This window comes from Achroia grisella, unplaced genomic scaffold, assembly GCF_030625045.1.
Source record: "Achroia grisella isolate CSIRO2021 unplaced genomic scaffold, CSIRO_AGI_Agris_v1 utg1847, whole genome shotgun sequence".
Taxonomy (NCBI): domain Eukaryota; kingdom Metazoa; phylum Arthropoda; class Insecta; order Lepidoptera; family Pyralidae; genus Achroia; species Achroia grisella.
In genome coordinates, this window is record NW_026712687.1 from 624,692 (window position 1) to 643,681 (window position 18,990).

At 43.2% G+C, this 18,990-nt stretch overlaps 1 protein-coding gene across 1 annotated transcript in view; it reads right to left on the minus strand.

Annotated features, from left to right (window-relative positions):
• Positions 1-538: 538 nt before the first annotated feature.
• LOC131841574 (serine/threonine-protein kinase Genghis Khan) overlaps positions 539-18,990 on the minus strand; it is a 57,511-nt gene continuing 39,059 nt past the window's right edge. Inside the window, exons 27-48 of the mRNA XM_059189893.1 lie at positions 16,623-16,729; positions 15,902-15,952; positions 15,197-15,316; positions 14,374-14,478; positions 13,643-13,813; positions 12,361-12,455; positions 11,905-12,031; positions 11,497-11,637; positions 11,137-11,359; positions 9,643-9,809; positions 9,194-9,389; positions 7,339-7,530; positions 6,711-6,803; positions 5,839-5,940; positions 5,111-5,210; positions 4,620-4,758; positions 3,860-3,935; positions 2,627-2,705; positions 2,142-2,244; positions 1,643-1,720; positions 982-1,061; positions 539-599 (exon numbers count right to left, since the gene is read on the minus strand). Coding sequence (XP_059045876.1) covers positions 539-599; positions 982-1,061; positions 1,643-1,720; positions 2,142-2,244; positions 2,627-2,705; positions 3,860-3,935; positions 4,620-4,758; positions 5,111-5,210; positions 5,839-5,940; positions 6,711-6,803; positions 7,339-7,530; positions 9,194-9,389; positions 9,643-9,809; positions 11,137-11,359; positions 11,497-11,637; positions 11,905-12,031; positions 12,361-12,455; positions 13,643-13,813; positions 14,374-14,478; positions 15,197-15,316; positions 15,902-15,952; positions 16,623-16,729 — 2,606 coding nt within the window. The remainder of the gene's footprint in view (positions 600-981; positions 1,062-1,642; positions 1,721-2,141; positions 2,245-2,626; positions 2,706-3,859; positions 3,936-4,619; positions 4,759-5,110; positions 5,211-5,838; positions 5,941-6,710; positions 6,804-7,338; positions 7,531-9,193; positions 9,390-9,642; positions 9,810-11,136; positions 11,360-11,496; positions 11,638-11,904; positions 12,032-12,360; positions 12,456-13,642; positions 13,814-14,373; positions 14,479-15,196; positions 15,317-15,901; positions 15,953-16,622; positions 16,730-18,990) is intronic.

Genomic DNA, 18,990 nt, shown 5'->3' on the forward strand with positions numbered 1-18,990 from the left:
CTAAATATAACCATCATTATTATCATAATGGAAGGTATTGTGTCGTATCATTCGATTAAATATAATATATGTATTGCAAATTATAATTTTCATTTATATTAGGAACCAAATTCATAAATAAATTTATTATGCGTACGTCAAAAGTCATAGCGTACATTATTACTGAGTTTTTAACCTTACAAATTACATATGTATAAAAAGAACATAGAAAATTCTTCTGGAATATATATATATATATATATATCATTTATAAGAATTTTTTATATACGTTACAAATTTCTTTGAGTCGTTTAGAAGCCGGAAATGAACATACAAAAGTAGCGACTTTCCTTTACACTATTTATAGATTCCAAATGCCAGTAAATTGTTGAATTAAAAACTCAGTATTTTCAACTATAAATAAGTAATGCATGCTGTAATATATGTTGTACAGTCAGCGATAGTTAAAAGAAAATAAATAACATTTAAAATAATATTCTCTTGGTAATTCTTGTTTGCTGACTGTACACAAATGTAGCCTCGTATGTTTATTAAAACATTAACAGAAGCAAGCGTAGAAACGGGACATGTCTATGTTCCAATACGCGTCCAACTGGTTTCTGGAATTAAAAAAAAATATTTCGTACACTTCTTTGGTAGTCTACACAATAAAGAATTGAACGAAATGAATGATAGAACGGGATAAAAATTTCAATGAATGATAAAAATTTGAATTTTAGTTCTCTCTGAGATCATACGTGATATAAGAGATAAGATAACATATATCATAGACTACTAGCAGTTACCGAGCGACTTCGTCAGCTTTTTATGATATAAAAATATCCGTCCGTCTTCGTGATACAATTTATATTCCAAGTATATTTTCATTAAAATTCGTTCAGCCGTTTATTCAACAAAGAGACAGATTCTTTTCCGCATTTATAACAGTCGCATGGATTTTTATTTGCAGTAATTGGAATAGAAAACAAACTGACCGCTCACCTGATGTTGGTAGTCTTTTGTGGCCTATACATGAACAGCATACAGATGTCGCCAAGCGCAAGGTCCAATGTATAATGTTGCTATTCCAGTAATAATTATGATATCAAAATAAATAATAAATATATAGGAGAGACAAATCAGGTATCCAGAATGATTTTTTACGAAGTAACTTTAGTACATTACAGATTCTTTGATCCTTTAAGACATGTTAATCCAACATTTAATAAAAATAATAATAATTTATTCATAATTAATATAGAATTGAATAATGGATCTTTTTTCTTTATAGACTTACCATCAGGGCTATACAGAGTCTTATGATGATGTCAAATCTACTCAACTCACTGATTATTTTTATTTGTATTAGTATATTGCATAATCTTATAATACATCATCAACTATATTTTAATAGTTAACAATATATTTTTTTTATTGTACTAAATTAAAGTTTCGCCAAGCGCAAGGTCCTATGTATAATCATCTTGTAATAATTATGTTTCAAAATAAATAATAAATATATAGGACACAGATGATATTTTACAGCTAACTTTAATAAACGGCCGGATTCTGAATTTAGACAAGTTAAATCAACATTTAATAAAAAATAATAATAATTTATTCATACTTATTCGCTTAGAAAATTATATGATTATAGACTTACCATAATCCATGGGGTCGAATTCAGTGAGAGAGCACTGCTATCCTCAGAGTGAAGTCCTTCCCCCATATCCGTACCCACCTGGTGGAATACGCATAACTATATTTTAATAGACAATATATTTTTTTTATTGTACTAAATTAAACGTTTCCCAAGTCATATTACATTCAACCTTAATATCACTGTAGTAGCTCAGCATATGTAGTAATGAAACCACTATCTTAGTGGTATTTGTGGGTATTATATTCGTTATTATTTACAACTTATGTCCGTAAAATTATATGATTAGTGTACTATAAGTATATATATAATATAACTCGGACAAAAAAGGTATACGAACATCCCGCAAACGGAACAGATAAATCGTAGCAGGTTTTTAATACTACCCCTCGCGGTCTGATGAAGAGATAATTGTACTATCGTAATAGTACCTTAGGCCTACGCCTTAGAGGCGACAATTTATGGCTGTGTAATTTTATATTTTTTTTATGACTGTACTCACCTTAAGTACATCATGCAACGAGCTCATACTGCCGAGGCTCAGTGGCGTTATTGACCTCTCCAGTAATAAGGAGCCACTACCTTGAGATCCGCCGCCTATCGACCTATAAATGATACATTATAATAATAAAAAAAAACACGAAACTAAAATATAAAACTGAATACGCACGTTACAAAATTGATTCTGTTTTTTTAGTTTATGAATTATTCTTTACATCATCAGCCCATCTTTTTGTCTGTCAGACCCAGCTATCTTGTTGTTAGAATAGTCCATCTCCTGTCTTTGTATCGTGCCTTGGCACGCTTCAATTATAATCAATTGAAATTTTTGAAATAGAAATAATCCTTATTTATATAAACTTTTGAATAATGAGATTTTTATTCTACCACTCATTCAGAACGCAGACTAATCACAAGAATTCGTTCTTCTTGTGATGAGTCTGTGTTCCGACTGTGTTGTGACCGACATAGCTCCACAATACGCACCTCTCCATGGGGCGGTGGTGGGAGCCCGGCGAAGGTGGAGCCTCTTCCCGCGCTTCTCGACCTCGTCCGCGCCATGACCCTGCAGTAATAAAATACATAAGCAAAAATTTTTTTTTTCCACTAGACTAAGATGGTATTTAACTACAAAATAATAGTATTAAAAGTTTTACAATATCTCTACCCTAATCTAAGTACTTAGTAAGTTTGTATAAAGTTGTCGTCTATACTACTTTGTATAGACGACAACTTTAAATTTATGCAGTAATCATTGCACAGTGGTTATTATACTTTTTCAAATTTTTTTAAAATTATCAAAACTTTTTGGTTTCGGACTACTCTAATGCTGTTGGCCGCAGCTGGCCTTTACAGCTTCACCGGACGTTAGGGGACGAGTGCAGATGGCACTCAAAACCCGCGGAAGAAGTTATGGAGCGGCTGAAGGCCAACTCCTGCCTGACGGATACGACTTTAGTCTGAGGATACCGCAAGTGGTTCGAACCTCGGCTCAGGCCGTCGTAATTTCGATCCCCGTTTGAATTGGACGGGGGATCGATGGGAGGGGTATTATCAAAACGCTTATATTAGAAATCACACGAGTCACGCGGAAATCTTACATCGAGATGTAGAAACATTAATAAAACTTATTAGTGCCATCTAACTACATGCAGAATTAATTTCTCTGGCGAGCTAGCAACAATTTTAATAAACTATCTAAAACAGTTAATATAGATATATTTTGTAATAATATTAAATCAACGAGACACCAACTAAGTGAGCCCTTCTTTAAATAACAATTAATTTTTATGTAAAATCATGTATATGTATATATTTCTATAAATTTACTATTTGTTTCTTGTTAAGTAATATCATATTCTTTGTTAACTTTATAATGCCTTTATACATAGTGATGTAAATTTTTTAAGAATTAGTCTATTGTTATTAGTGAAAGCCTGTCAGTGGCTTACTATGACATTTTATTTTATTTAAGATGTACTTGAATAGCCTTGGTTTTCCTTTAATAAATAAATAAATAAAAAAATAAATAAATAGTGGTACAGTTGTAAAACTATAAAACTAATGCTATCTTATTCGATTGTAACCACATTATCATTAAATGTCAATTGATTCGTAAGTGATAAGACCGATGTATTACATTAATTTGTATTTAATAATCTGATTCAATTCTATTCCGTATAGCAGATATACGTAAATTTGAGTTTCCATTGTACTAACCGTTGTAAGAGCCGGTCCCATGCGATATCGTAAGTGGGGATGTACGCTTACTGCTCTCCCGGCTACTGTACACCTGCTGTAAATAAAATATCATTATTAATTTGCGTAGACATTTCAAAATAGAGAAGTATGAAGGGAGAGACCATTGCGTATATATAATAAAAAAAATAGCAGTTCAAATTAGGGTACAAAATATCTTTAAACTACAACATAGAACATGGTTTCAGAGCAGACACATTGTATGGTTTACGTACATTTCACTCGTGTAGCGTCAGTGTAATTTTCATAATCGATTCAGTCATTACCAAAATTAGTTCACGTTTTCTCACCAAACTTACTCGTATGCACATCTAACATTTTACTATTACTAATTTGACCATTAATTATCACATCCGGATAAAGTCTACAATTTATCGCTCGGTATTGGTAAAAAAAACATTAGGGCAATAAGGCTACAAGGGACAAGTAGTAGTAACTGCGGCAGACCATCCGATAACTGCGCCGCGCATTTATTCCGCTCTCCCAATCGGTATTGGGCAATAAAGCTACGAGTTATACATGTCAAACCTGCGGCAGATCATCTGATAACTGGTCCGCTTGGATAACTGCGCGGACCAGTATAATCATTAGGGCAAAAAAGCTACAAGCTACACGTATTATACTTGCTGCAGTTTATCAGATAACTGCTCCGCGCGGTTATCCCGCTCTCCTACCTCGATATTGGCAAGATATTAGAGCAATAAAGCTACAAGTGTGATACCTGCGGCAGTTCGTCGGCCGTCTCGAGCGTGGTGGGGAGGTCTAGAAGTCGCTGCGAGCGGATGCCGTCGCCGGGCCCCATGTGTGAGAGATGTGCGAAGTTCGTCGGAGCTGAGATCAGCCGCGACCGCCTCTCAGACCTGTAACAAATATTGAAATTTCGAAATACATTCGACCAATTGGAGCCCTCAAATAGTCTGCGATCCGGCTCGAAGGGCCACAAATATTTTAGATGTGAAGGAGTAAATAAAAATAACATTTTGTTCCAAGTTAAATAAATAAATGACCCTGGACAATTAACACAGCGCCATCTAGTCCATTGTAAGCAGAGCTTGTGTTATGGGTACTAGAGTTCTTGTGAAGAGACAGCTTTACGAATGAGCGGTAGATTAAATAAAATAAGTGATAACTATTCAAAAGTGCTTGTAAGTTTATTTTAATAAATTATTTTCTATTCTATTCTATTGTAATTGGGAATATTATAAAACTCACAGCCGGTTATGTGCCTCGATGGCTTGATGTGACTGCTCACGTACAGAGAACCGTCGCTTGCTGCCCCACGTTGAAAGCTGTTCCGCAGCCAGAGGACCCTCTGTGATATCCAATAATAAAATTAAACACTTGTATAATTAATAGGTGACTTACCGACATGTTTCTATGAAAAGATTAAAAATGCGCAGGTTTTAACGAAAGAAAGAAACTTATTTTTTGTGTTCACTTTTTCGTGTGTAGTTTGTACATATGTTTTAATTTTATTAGCATTTTACTTTGATGTTATATTTTGGAGATTTATTTAAACTTATAAATTATTAACAAATTTGTAATTTGGTTTTTGCTTCATGGTTACATATCATACATTGGCAGGTACACTATATCTTTATCATCAATTAATAAATGTATCAAGAGGATGCGGAAGGAGGTGGTGAAGGAAGGGTGCTTCCGGGGATTGAGTGAGCGATTTCGGGGGGTGAATGGAGTCGTTTCTTGGGGTTGATGGGGTGCTTCTGGGAGGCGAGGAAGGGTTTGCTTTGGGGGGTGAAGGGTTCTTTTCCAGGGTGGTGAAGGGCTTTCTGGTACTGAGAGGGAGTTTCTTATGGGGATGAGGGTAAGGGGGTGCCATCCGAGGTGTTGTGGGTATTGGAGATGCTTCCGGAGAAGGAGATTCCGGGGGCGAGAAAGGGGGTTGTTTCCGCTGGTGTGGGGGGAGGCATGGTACTCACGGCGGGCGAGCGGGCGCAGGTACAGCAGCAGCGGCGCCGCGTCGGCCGCCGGCGCGCCGCACGCCACCAGCCACCCGCCCGCGTCCAGCGGGCGAGCCTGCGCTGCGGGGGCACGCAACCTTACACGTTATTTACCATTCCGACATCACCTCACCGCTGTTTGACATGAGGTCGCTTTTCGATTGCTTTAGTAGCAGTACAATTAGCGGATAACGCGCCTGCGCTGAGATCCGCACACCACGCTCGCGTTATTTACCATTCAAAAACATCTCACGATTGTTAATATTAAGGTTACTTTTCGTTTGCCTTAAGAGCATTGAAATTATTTAATTATTTAAATTCAACGACCTTATCCCTCGATATTTGTACAATTAGAATGGACAGACATCTCAATGTTGTTTGTCTTAAAGTTACTTTTCATTTGCTTTAGGACTAGTGAAATTTAAAATGAAACGACAATGTTTCTCAATGCTTGTATTGTATCTAGTTTCCCTTCCAAAGAAACCCCTGTCCAATTCAAACGCGAATCGAAATTACAACAGCTCGAGCTGAAGTTCTAGGAAGGAACCCTTAGCTGTGCCCTTAAATTAAAGTCATATCTTGAGGGATACGACCACTAGGAGTTAGCCTTCGACCGCTCCGTTAGTCCTTCCAGGAATTTGGAGTGTAAACTGCACTCGTCGCCTATCGTTCAATGAAGTTATAAAAAAATCTACGACTAACAGCATCAAAATAGTTAAAAAAAAAACTAGCAATTAAATCGATTTTGAAAGGTGGTTGGCAAATTCATACAAGACTATAGCTCGCCTTAGTTACGTTGCAGTATAGACCAACCACTAAGTACAATCTTACAAACAACAGTATATACTTACGTATATTGATGGTTTGCACCCACTCTCCCAACTCTATATCATATATATCGATATGTGTCGCTGTGAATATTAATAGATGTGTTTCGTTTATCGCTGAAACAAAAAAGATATTAATTATATATATGTGACACCATTCTCAAACCCCAGTTATAACATACGTTAGTAACGTTTGGGGATCATTATACAATTTCTTAATACAATACTTAATAAAAAATGTACTTAATAGTTTCATACAAAGCAACAAACTTATACAAGTACACTCCGTTCCGCTACTTCCATCAGTTGCGCTCTTACCACGCTATCACACGCGCAAACACATACGACACCGTCCTCTCTGGCGAAGACAACGACCTCAAGTACACTATATAACGCAATTAACCGGGCGCTCCACACCGGCATCCCCGGTGGTTCCTCCGATCTATACTCCGTCTAATTAAAACGGGAATCAAAATTACATTGACCTGAGCAGAGATTTGAACCCTTAGCGGTGCTTTCAGATGAAAGTCGTATCAGTCAGGCAGGACTTGGCATACATTCACTCCTTTTGAAGTGCCCTATCGTCCGGTGAAGCTCTAAAGACCAGCCGCGCTAACAGCACTAGAGTAGTCCGAAAAAAAAGTACACTTACCATGGTAGGTGGGCTGCGCGGTGTACATTAATTCTGTGTCGCGCGCACGATGTCCATTACGATCCACGTAAATAGCTAGCGAGTTGAACACTAGTAACATGTCGTGCGAGTTGGGTACCGGCGCGCAAGCCAATGGTTTTGCGCCCGAATGTGACAGGAATAGATTGACTTGATTGTCTGGATGTACCACCGCTGTAAATAAACAAAGTATATATTAGTATATAACTTAAAGATTAACTCAAATTTTATATATGTTATACAATATAATAAATTTTATAGACAGTACTCTTTATCGGGGTTGCTTTGAAGCCGATTAACAATCGCTCACGTAATCCTGGAGTATGTAGCAGTGGTCACACAATGTACATAAATTCTCGGAACGATTAGATCGCTTTGTAAAGTTAGCAAAAACACTAGGAGGCTCTGAGCTCGGTTAGTTACTTTAGTAGTCTTGCCTCTACACGCACAACGGTGATGAGATGTTAAATGCGGATAATAGAGTCCATATATCGTTACTTGCTTCTTTCCTTATACCATTTATTTGGGGTCGGCGTAACGTTTTTCGAAGGCAGTAATCTCTCGCAGCTCCCGATGTAGACAGTACTCACGGACGGCGGGCTGGTCGAGCGCGGGGCGGCGCGGGTCGGGCAGGCAGTGCGCGGCGAACCCCCCGCGGTACCCGAGCAGATGTAGACAGTACTCACGGACGGCGGGCTGGTCGAGCGCGGGGCGGCGCGGGTCGGGCAGGCAGTGCGCGGCGAACCCCCCGCGGTACCCGAGCAGATGTAGACAGTACTCACGGACGGCGGGCTGGTCGAGCGCGGGGCGGCGCGGGTCGGGCAGGCAGTGCGCGGCGAACCCCCCGCGGTACCCGAGCAGATGTAGACAGTACTCACGGACGGCGGGCTGGTCGAGCGCGGGGCGGCGCGGGTCGGGCAGGCAGTGCGCGGCGAACCCCCCGCGGTACCCGAGCAGATGTAGACAGTACTCACGGACGGCGGGCTGGTCGAGCGCGGGGCGGCGCGGGTCGGGCAGGCAGTGCGCGGCGAACCCCCCGCGGTACCCGAGCAGATGTAGACAGTACTCACGGACGGCGGGCTGGTCGAGCGCGGGGCGGCGCGGGTCGGGCAGGCAGTGCGCGGCGAACCCCCCGCGGTACCCGAGCAGATGTAGACAGTACTCACGGACGGCGGGCTGGTCGAGCGCGGGGCGGCGCGGGTCGGGCAGGCAGTGCGCGGCGAACCCCCCGCGGTACCCGAGCAGATGTAGACAGTACTCACGGACGGCGGGCTGGTCGAGCGCGGGGCGGCGCGGGTCGGGCAGGCAGTGCGCGGCGAACCCCCGCGGTACCCGAGCAGATGTAGACAGTACTCACGGACGGCGGGCTGGTCGAGCGCGGGGCGGCGCGGGTCGGGCAGGCAGTGCGCGGCGAAACCCCCGCGGTACCCGAGCAGATGTAGACAGTACTCACGGACGGCGGGCTGGTCGAGCGCGGGGCGGCGCGGGTCGGGCAGGCAGTGCGCGGCGAACCCCCCGCGGTACCCGAGCAGATGTAGACAGTACTCACGGACGGCGGGCTGGTCGAGCGCGGGGCGGCGCGGGTCGGGCAGGCAGTGCGCGGCGAACCCCCCGCGGTACCCGAGCAGATGTAGACAGTACTCACGGACGGCGGGCTGGTCGAGCGCGGGGCGGCGCGGGTCGGGCAGGCAGTGCGCGGCGAACCCCCCGCGGTACCCGAGCAGATGTAGACAGTACTCACGGACGGCGGGCTGGTCGAGCGCGGGGCGGCGCGGGTCGGGCAGGCAGTGCGCGGCGAACCCCCCGCGGTACCCGAGCAGATGTAGACAGTACTCACGGACGGCGGGCTGGTCGAGCGCGGGGCGGCGCGGGTCGGGCAGGCAGTGCGCGGCGAACCCCCCGCGGTACCCGAGCAGCAGGCGGCCGCGCGCCAGCTGCACGCAGTGCACGGCGCCCGGCGCGCGCAGCTCCGCGATGCGGCACCGCCGCGCCGCAGTGCGCGTGATCTCGTACACGTTCACCACGTACGTGTTCTATATTATTAACGTATTATTTAAAAAATCTAGTAGACTTGCTAAGTCTACTACTAAATGAAAAAAAACTAAATTAATATGTATGCGTCAGTTTTGCAACTAAACAAAATTGTCAATATATGCTTCAATGGCTATAAATTATCCCGATTAGATAACTACATGTTTTATAGTCCTTCGAGACGGATTAACTTATCCGTTTCGAAAGTCCAAAAAATGTGGAATTTAGCAATACAAGTATAGTTTTTATACACACCTGTCGCTTGCAGACGACCGCGAAACCCATAGTGTTTGCATTAAGATCCCCGACGGCGACGTCGACGGCGCCCTTGGACTCTGCCAGCTTCACGCACTCCACTTCGGAGCATTCCAATGCGCGGATCGGCACCAGCCGCACGTGTCGGCCGCGTCCAGCTATTACCACTGTAAAAGATGAACGAGTACGTGAGTATATTTTCAGGGACAATATCTACTCATACCTACTTATTACAGTCTACTGGTATTATATAATTTAAAGCTCCCAAGGTTCCGACGAAAAAAGTCACGAAGTAGGTCATAAACCTAAATCCTAAAGAAACGTGTTCCACACACTTCCTTAACGTACAAGTACGTACGTTCGAGCTCTGACCAAGCCCGCGTCGCCGGCGAGCACGAGCCGCGCGCGCTCCAGCACGGCGCCGGCGGCCGCGCGGTACCCGAGCAGCTGCTCCGCGCGACGTACAGCAGCTTGGCGACGGGCGCGTGCTGGCGGCGCGGCGTGAGCTCGGCGCGCTCGAGGTCGAGCAGCGCGAGCCCCGCGTCGCCGGCGAGCACGAGCCGCGCGCGCTCCAGCACGGAGGTCACCACCCACGTGTTCTGCGCGACGTACAGCATTGGCGACGGGCGCGTGCTGGCGGCGCGGCGTAGACTCGGCGCGCTCGAGGTCGAGCAAGCGTCGCCGGCGAGCACGAGCCGCGCGCGCTCCAGCACGGCGCCGGCGGCCGGAAACCCAGCATGCTCCTGCGCGATTAATATGTGCTGGCGGCGCGGTCAGTTCGGCGCGCTTCGAGCAGCGCGAAGCCGCGTTGTCGCGCGCGCTATATGCTTCAATGGCTATAAATTATCAGCAGATTATGCGCGACGTACAGCAGTTTTGGCGACGGGCGCGTGCTGGCGGCGACGGATTAACTTATCGGCGTCGAGGTCGAAAGCCCAAAGCCCCGCGTAGCCGGCGACACACGCGCGCGCTTGCAGACGGCGCCGGCGGCCATAGTGTTTGCATTACCCAGCAGCTGCTCCTGCGGCGACGTACAGCAGCTTGGCGACGGGCGCGTGCTGGCGGCGCGGCGTGAGCTCGGCGCGCTCGAGGTCGAGCAGCGCGAGCCCCGCGTCGCCGGCGAGCACGAGCCGCGCGCGCTCCAGCACGGCGCCGGCGGCCGGAGGTCACTCACCCAGCAGCTGCTCCTGCGCGACGTACAGCAGCTTGGCGACGGGCGCGTGCTGGCGGCGCGGCGTGAGCTCGGCGCGCTATTAGGTCGAGCAGCGCTCCCAAGGTTCCGGCGAAAAAGCCGCGCGCGCTCCAGCACGGCGCCGAAGTAGGTCATCACCCAGCAGCTGCTCCTGCGCGACGTACAGCACCTGGGCGACGGGCGCGTGCAGCCGGGCCGCCTGAGCTCGGCGCGCTCGAGGTCGAGCAGCGCGAGCCCCGCGTCGCCGGCGAGCACGAGCCGCGCGCGCTCCAGCACGGCGCCGGCGGCCGGAGGTCACTCACCCAGCAGCTGCTCCTGCGCGACGTACAGCAGCTTGGCGACGGGCGCGTGCTGGCGGCGCGGCGTGAGCTCGGCGCGCTCGAGGTCGAGCAGCGCGAGCCCCGCGTCGCCGGCGAGCACGAGCCGCGCGCGCTCCAGCACGGCGCCGGCGGCCGCGCCGCGCACGCCGGCCGCCGCCGCGCCCGCGCCGCCCCCGCCCTCCGCCACCACCCGCGCTCGATACGCCTGCACACACATGCAATACATGTATACACCTTTTCCAGGGAAGCAGAGGACTGTTAACAATGTGGGGATGATGAGCTAACTAATCTGACCTCAATATCATAGTAAATGTAACAGTATCTTAAAAAATATATACATACACATTTATCTGGCAGATTGTTCCTCTTGAGTATTCTATGTAGTTCGCTTAAAGCCACCACCCATTTTGTTTTCTCAGACTCAGACTCTGCCAGCATCAATGTGTGAGAACGATTGCCGCCTTCGAGTTGAGACGTTGATATCTGTACATAAAATAAAGAATATTTGCCTAGTCTAGTGATGTTCACGGAAATATGTCGTTTTATTCAATATAGTTCCCAAAACATATAGTAGATCACTGTCACTGCAATACACCACGATCCATCGAGCCGGATTGTGCATTTCTACGTATTTGTATTCTTGAATGTATCTACATACTTACTCTTAAACTTTACATTAAAACTAAGTTACTTATTGTGAGGAATACCTAAAATATAAAAATGGATTTTAGTCCTTTTATGAGTACTTACCCTAAATATGCACGGTATATCTCTCTTGTTTGCGTGTATGACGTCAGATTCCTTTACCGATGTTACGCTGAATTCAGGGTCCCGCATGTCGAGCACTTGACTTACACATACCGATGGTAAAGCATTCCTGTTCACAAAAAAAGAGAAATATATAATATATATATTTTTAAATTTAGATTATAAAAAAACGTAGAAATATTTGCGACACGTATTGGTAACTTTATGCCTATAACTTCATGAATAAAAAGTTACATCTCTGGTCCATCGATTCCGAACTAAATCTAACTAAGGTTATCCGGTTCAAAGGACCAATAAGTAATACTTTATATTCGACGCATTATGTATGCCTCTGTGTATCTGTAATACAGTGAACATTTTTAAATTGATTGAAAAGTAAGTTTTATGTCGGTATATTGAAAGAAAACAATTATTAGGTATTTGCTTATAAACTCTCACCTGTCTTGGGATATATCGTATAGAAACAGTTTGAAGTCGCACACAACTACGAACTGTCTCATCCAGCCTTTCTTCACACCTCCGGGTTTTGGAACCTGAACAAAAAAGTAATTAAAATGGAAAAATATACAATGTCGGCGAAGACATATATTAAACATTCTTTCAATGATGAATAGCAACCATGATAATCTGACATAAATGCATATAAATTAATTGCAGTATGGATAATATTATGAATACAATACAAAGTATTGCTGAAGACATATGTCATTTGTATAAACCAGTTTTTTAAATTTACTACACTTGGTCTGGAAACAGCAAACCCCAAACTTCTTCGGCTGGTAGCGGACAGCGTGGCGGGGAGCGTACCTTGACGTAGCCCTCGTAGGCGGTGCCCTGTCCGCGCGCGGGGTCTATCCCCAGGGGGCGCCGCTGCTCGCTCGGCCGGCAGCGGACAGCGCGGCGAGCGTGGCGGGGAGCGTACCTTGACGTAGCCCTCGTAGGCGGTGCCCTGTCCGCGCGCGGGGTCTATCCCCAGGGGGCGCCGCTCTCGCTCGGCCGGCAGCGGACAGCGCGGCGAGCGTGGCGGGGAGCGTACCTTGACGTAGCCCTCGTAGGCGGTGCCCTGTCCGCGCGCGGGGTCTATCCCCAGGGGGCGCCGCTCTCGCTCGGCCGGCAGCGGACAGCGCGGCGAGCGTGGCGGGGAGCGTACCTTGACGTAGCCCTCGTAGGCGGTGCCCTGTCCGCGCGCGGGGTCTATCCCCAGGGGGCGCCGCTCTCGCTCGGCCGGCAGCGGACAGCGCGGCGAGCGTGGCGGGGAGCGTACCTTGACGTAGCCCTCGTAGGCGGTGCCCTGTCCGCGCGCGGGGTCTATCCCCAGGGGGCGCCGCTCTCGCTCGGCCGGCAGCGGACAGCGCGGCGAGCGTGGCGGGGAGCGTACCTTGACGTAGCCCTCGTAGGCGGTGCCCTGTCCGCGCGCGGGGTCTATCCCCAGGGGGCGCCGCTCTCGCTCGGCCGGCAGCGGACAGCGCGGCGAGCGTGGCGGGGAGCGTACCTTGACGTAGCCCTCGTAGGCGGTGCCCTGTCCGCGCGCGGGGTCTATCCCCAGGGGGCGCCGCTCTCGCTCGGCCGGCAGCGGACAGCGCGGCGAGCGTGGCGGGGAGCGTACCTTGACGTAGCCCTCGTAGGCGGTGCCCTGTCCGCGCGCGGGGTCTATCCCCAGGGGGCGCCGCTCTCGCTCGGCCGGCAGCGGACAGCGCGGCGAGCGTGGCGGGGAGCGTACCTTGACGTAGCCCTCGTAGGCGGTGCCCTGTCCGCGCGCGGGGTCTATCCCCAGGGGGCGCCGCTCTCGCTCGGCCGGCAGCGGACAGCGCGGCGCCACCCGCGCGCAACACCGCGTGTGAACGCATAGTCCGCACGTCTCGCACACCACGCCCTGCCGCGTCAGCCCGATCTACGACCGCATACACACTTACGGTTTAATTTAAATTATAACGTTAACAAAAAATGTACATTCCGTTCCACTCGTCATCAATAAGGCACTTCTAAAAAATATTCCAGATTATCGACTATTGGACCCCGCTGTCGTCTTTCACAAAACGTCGCTATTGTACCACGTGTTAGGCTACTGATATACACTCGGTCAGTCGTCAGGTTGCTCAAATACATTCCGATGGACTTCGCGTACCTTAGAAAACGACGGGCCCCACCTGACAACTGACCAACTGACTGTGTATCAGCAACCAAACTCGTTTATAATTGCAGCTGTTGTTACTCCAACAAGTCAGGTCATCGTTATCCTCGTAGTTATTAGTACGAGATTATGACATACAAAAAATACTTTGTTCTGAAAAATACTAATGTGTGGTGCCCATAGTTATATAGGCTTCGGTTACCACACTACATTGGGCATGACATCCGGTTGTTAATTGTTCAAAGTTTACAAATAAAGAGATGATTATTAACACTTATGTTATACTGTAAAAGTTATAAAAAAAAGGCTAAAAAACATACCATAAGCGAAGTACAGTGATTGCACTTGGTCGGACTACTGAATGTCCTCACGAGGAATTGGTGAAGCTTCTGTTTGCCTGGCACTGCGGGGCCTATTGATGGATCCTACAGCATAGAATATAAATAATTTTAAAATCCCAAATATATCGAGAATTCGACACACATAAATGACATTTATTGACACACTTATCAGTTCTTAAAATTTATTAAATACTTGAATTTTGTCCCTTCATTTTACTTATACCTATGTTCTGAAACAAAATCTATCATTACATGTATTTTTTAATATCATATTCATTAAATAGTTGAAAGTTTATAAATGACTAAATTAATACGGATATCTGGACGAGACGACATCAAATTTTAAGGCAGTTCTTGTACGATATTTTGGTTTTATTTTTGCATTTGTGCTATTAAGTATGTATTTATAATTAAAATAGAGATAAAGATTTGTATGTTTGTAACCAATAAATTCAAAATACACTAGACCGATTTAATTCTTTTATCATTGGAATGCTATATTATCCTGAGTACATTTATTACTAGAAAACATTAGGGATTCCTACTAAATGTTCAATAAGTAACTAAGGTATAAAAAAAATTGCTTTAGCGTTTATCCTAAAATGTTAAAAAATACATGTCCACCAGTTCAAAAACAGAAATTGCCTATACTAATGAATAAAAAATATGAAATTTGGTTGAGTACCAAATTTCATATATTTATAGACTAAATTCTAGGTTAATATCTAAAATACTGTAATACTAACTTAAGCTACTTTTAAGCTATATAAGTTACAATTGCTCCTTATAAAATTTTACTAACCGTTGACATTTCACTGGGTGAACTCTTGCTTGAGGCAGGAGAGGCGGCTCTCGCCTCTAACTCATCTTGGGACTCCACAGATCCACTCAGACCCGCCGACTGCTGAGATCCATACATCATCTAAAAGTAGAAAATTGAACACTCTAGATTTATATACGTTTGTTACGAAAGCCTTATTTACAACTATTAAACTAAATTAAATGAAGTCCTAAGTCACATAATAATAATAATAATCTCAGTACAATTCACACAGCGCTATCTAGACCCAAGTTAAGCCAGCTAAAACTTGAGTTGTGGGTACTAGATAACTGATTCAAATACATAGATATATTTTTTTTAAATGATTAAATTTGGGTGATAATTTATGGGCTTCCATAAATTATCTTTTATCGTATTCTGTCAAATTACGAATTCAGTTTGTTAGAAAGAGACAAAACACTTTAATAGATGATATAGTGATTACCATGTGCAGTCCGCAACTCAAGGGAATTGCTAGCAAATTGTCGGCCTTTCAAGAAGGAATAAGCTTTTTGTCGAATTTTTCACTATCTAATCAAACAAACAACTGTCCTTGTTTATAGAATTATACGAGGTTTTAGTTTTTATGTTATTGTTTAGTTTTTTATTAATTTATGTAATGCAAAATGTTAGAATATATAAGAAGCAAATGAAAGCGCAAATGAAACGAAATAAAACAAAACAAACCTTGGCATTGCAACAATACTGCGCATTCCTGTAACGATACTGCGGCGACATCTGCGGTCACAACAGAAATATTCGCAACAAAAAAAAACATAAAAGCAAAATAATGCTTTGTGGCGAAGAAGTACATCAATTAATAATAATAATATGTAATATGTAAAAAAATATATGTAATAATAATATCTGTAATAACAATATGGTAGTACAATTCACACAGCGCCATCCAGACCCAAGCTAAGCAGAGCTTGTGTTATGGGTACTAGACAAATGTCTATGGATTGCTTAGAATCCATAGCAAAAAACGGCTAATTGTCCATGGTTTATTTAACTAATTACTATTAGTAATATATGTACTTTTACGCAAAGCTGTTACATGAAATATTCTATATATAAATTAGTCATATATTCCACCTATTACCATAGAATATTACATAATCTGATAAAGTTTAATATATTGTGAGGATTAAAAACAAATGGTTAATTGATGAATAATGATTTCGTATATTAGTTACGACTTTTATTAATAATTGATATTTATAATTACATAAGATAAATGGTTGGAGTATAAATAAAATTGTTGGTAAATAAACAGAAAAAACAATTAAAATTGTCTAGAAAATAGATTATATCACGGCGGACATAGACTATCTTTCAAGACATTGTCGCTACTACAATATAACAACAAGTATACAATATATACCTTAATATATAATTCAATATATACCTTCTGTTCATTATTGACCGACGGCACATTATCATAGTGCCGTTCTGTGGGCGTCTGTTTGAGGAACTGGTCGAGATAACTCATCTGCGATGACGGGCGGTCCAGGACTGGAATTACAGAAAACATATTAGAAAGGGAAATATTTCGTTTCGAATCACTATTAGGTTAGCATTCCGTACGAAATTATAATATATATCAGAGAGTATAATTATGAAAAAAAAATGTAGGTCTGTAAATAAATATTTGTAAAACACTTTTTTTTTTTCAGAATACTCTAATGCTGTTGGCCGCAGCTGGCCTCTACAGCTTTACCGAACGCGAGGGGGCGAGTGCAGATGGCACTCCAAACTCGCGGAAGAATTTATGGTGCGGCTGAGGCCAACAAGCGCCCGCCTGACGGATACGACTTTAGTCTGAGGGCACCGCTAGAGGTTCGAACCTCGGCTCAGGCCGTCGTTATTTTGATCCCCGTTTGAATTGGACGGGAGATCGATTGGAGGGAGGGTAAAGCACGAGATTTAAAATAGTTTATAGTCATCACTTAGAGAAGCATTACTTAATTGAAATGAAATGAACATATAGATAATATATACATATTAAGAGACAGCATACGTACGGAACACTAATACAGGTATAAGATATATAAACATAAAGATATACAGGTTAAAGCATTCAACACCCACGACACGGGAAGATTCTTTTTCTACAAAATACATGTACTAATATTATAAAGGGAGAGCGAAAAACAAAATTTTGTTATGAGGAAAGTTATATTATGTCCAAAACATATACACAATTTATAAATTTATGAGTGTGTCCGAATAGAGAAAATCCGTAGCGCTGTTCATTTATATAAAATGAGCCGTCAACTTCATAGAAAAGAGAAAAACAAGTGACTCATTTTTTAATATTTAGAAAATTATATATCCAATTCGGATTGTAATTTATGCAACAATATTATTTTTTTTACTACCATATCCAGTGTTGAATACTTCAATAAAAAACAGGGTGTCATCCCATTACCCAACCTCAACCGAAACCAATATCACAAAACAATGTACAAACGAAGGGTACAATTAATATAAGAACATATTAGACAGGTGCAAAAGTGCTTCGTGTACAGTAATTTAACTATATATAATCATACAATATTGATATAATAAGCAAACAGCCGTACAGTGCCCGTGATTATATTATTTAACGGTCCTACGATACACATAAAAAAAAACTCTATTTGTATACAGCATGAAAATATTCTGTTACAAATTTTAATATCTAATTATTATAAATATAAAGAAAGAAAAAAAATATTTTTTATAGGCGGCTAAAATATCTTAAATGAGTAAATTATTTTCTAATTTGACCTACGAAAATTAGGCAAAATACCAGTTAGAAAGAATATACGAGATTTTATCAGATTTTTATTGCATCGCATGAGCCTAAGTGTTTTAAGGTTGGCAACACTGATGGGTTATAATGTTTTAAAAAAAATAGAATCATTACAACAACTGCAGCCGGAGCGGGTCTCTATTGTATTTATGAAGTAAACACTTGTGCACCTGACTCTCGTACAAAACAACATTAGTCAACAAAATCCGGGACTAACATGCACGGGACGTTTACAATTGACGAGGTACTAACTAAGCCCTCAACTCACCAGTAGATCAACATTAACGCAACATTTTACATACGACCTGCGCCATAAAATATATTCATTCATATAAAAAAAATCATAAATTATTTTCCATATTTTGTGCTTGGTAAATAAATTTAGAAAATTCTTATGACATGATTACAATATCATGTTAAATAAGTAAATAATACATGTTACGACAAAACATTAAGTATAAGTCTGAAAATTATTCCATTGCCATAATAAATAAACTTAGAAAAAAAATTACCAATATGAAAATACCGGTTTTAAATTACTTAACAAACAAAACATTAATATAATATTTGCAAGCGGAAATAAACAAAACAAAAATATAACAAAATGCTGCGTTAATGTTGTGATTCGTAAAATTGTATCACAATACAATGGCATAGGGTTTACAATAAAACTGATTAGTCAACCTATGTGCGTATACAAACAAGTGTTAAAGAAAACCATGTCGCTCAGCGTATTATGTGGTGTTATGGCGAGACATTACAAATATGTAATAATATAAACATTAAAAAAAAATAAAGACAATTAACTTTTTAATTCTCTTCTCTGTTAAAATATCTGTCACATCCATATCACCACAAAAAGCTCAAGCAGAAGCGAAGCGATTTACAAAAAGAAAAATAACGCTCATGAAAATATTAAATCGCCAAATCATCGGCGGCCATCACTGTTTTGGAGTACGCATCAACATTGTAAAATTTA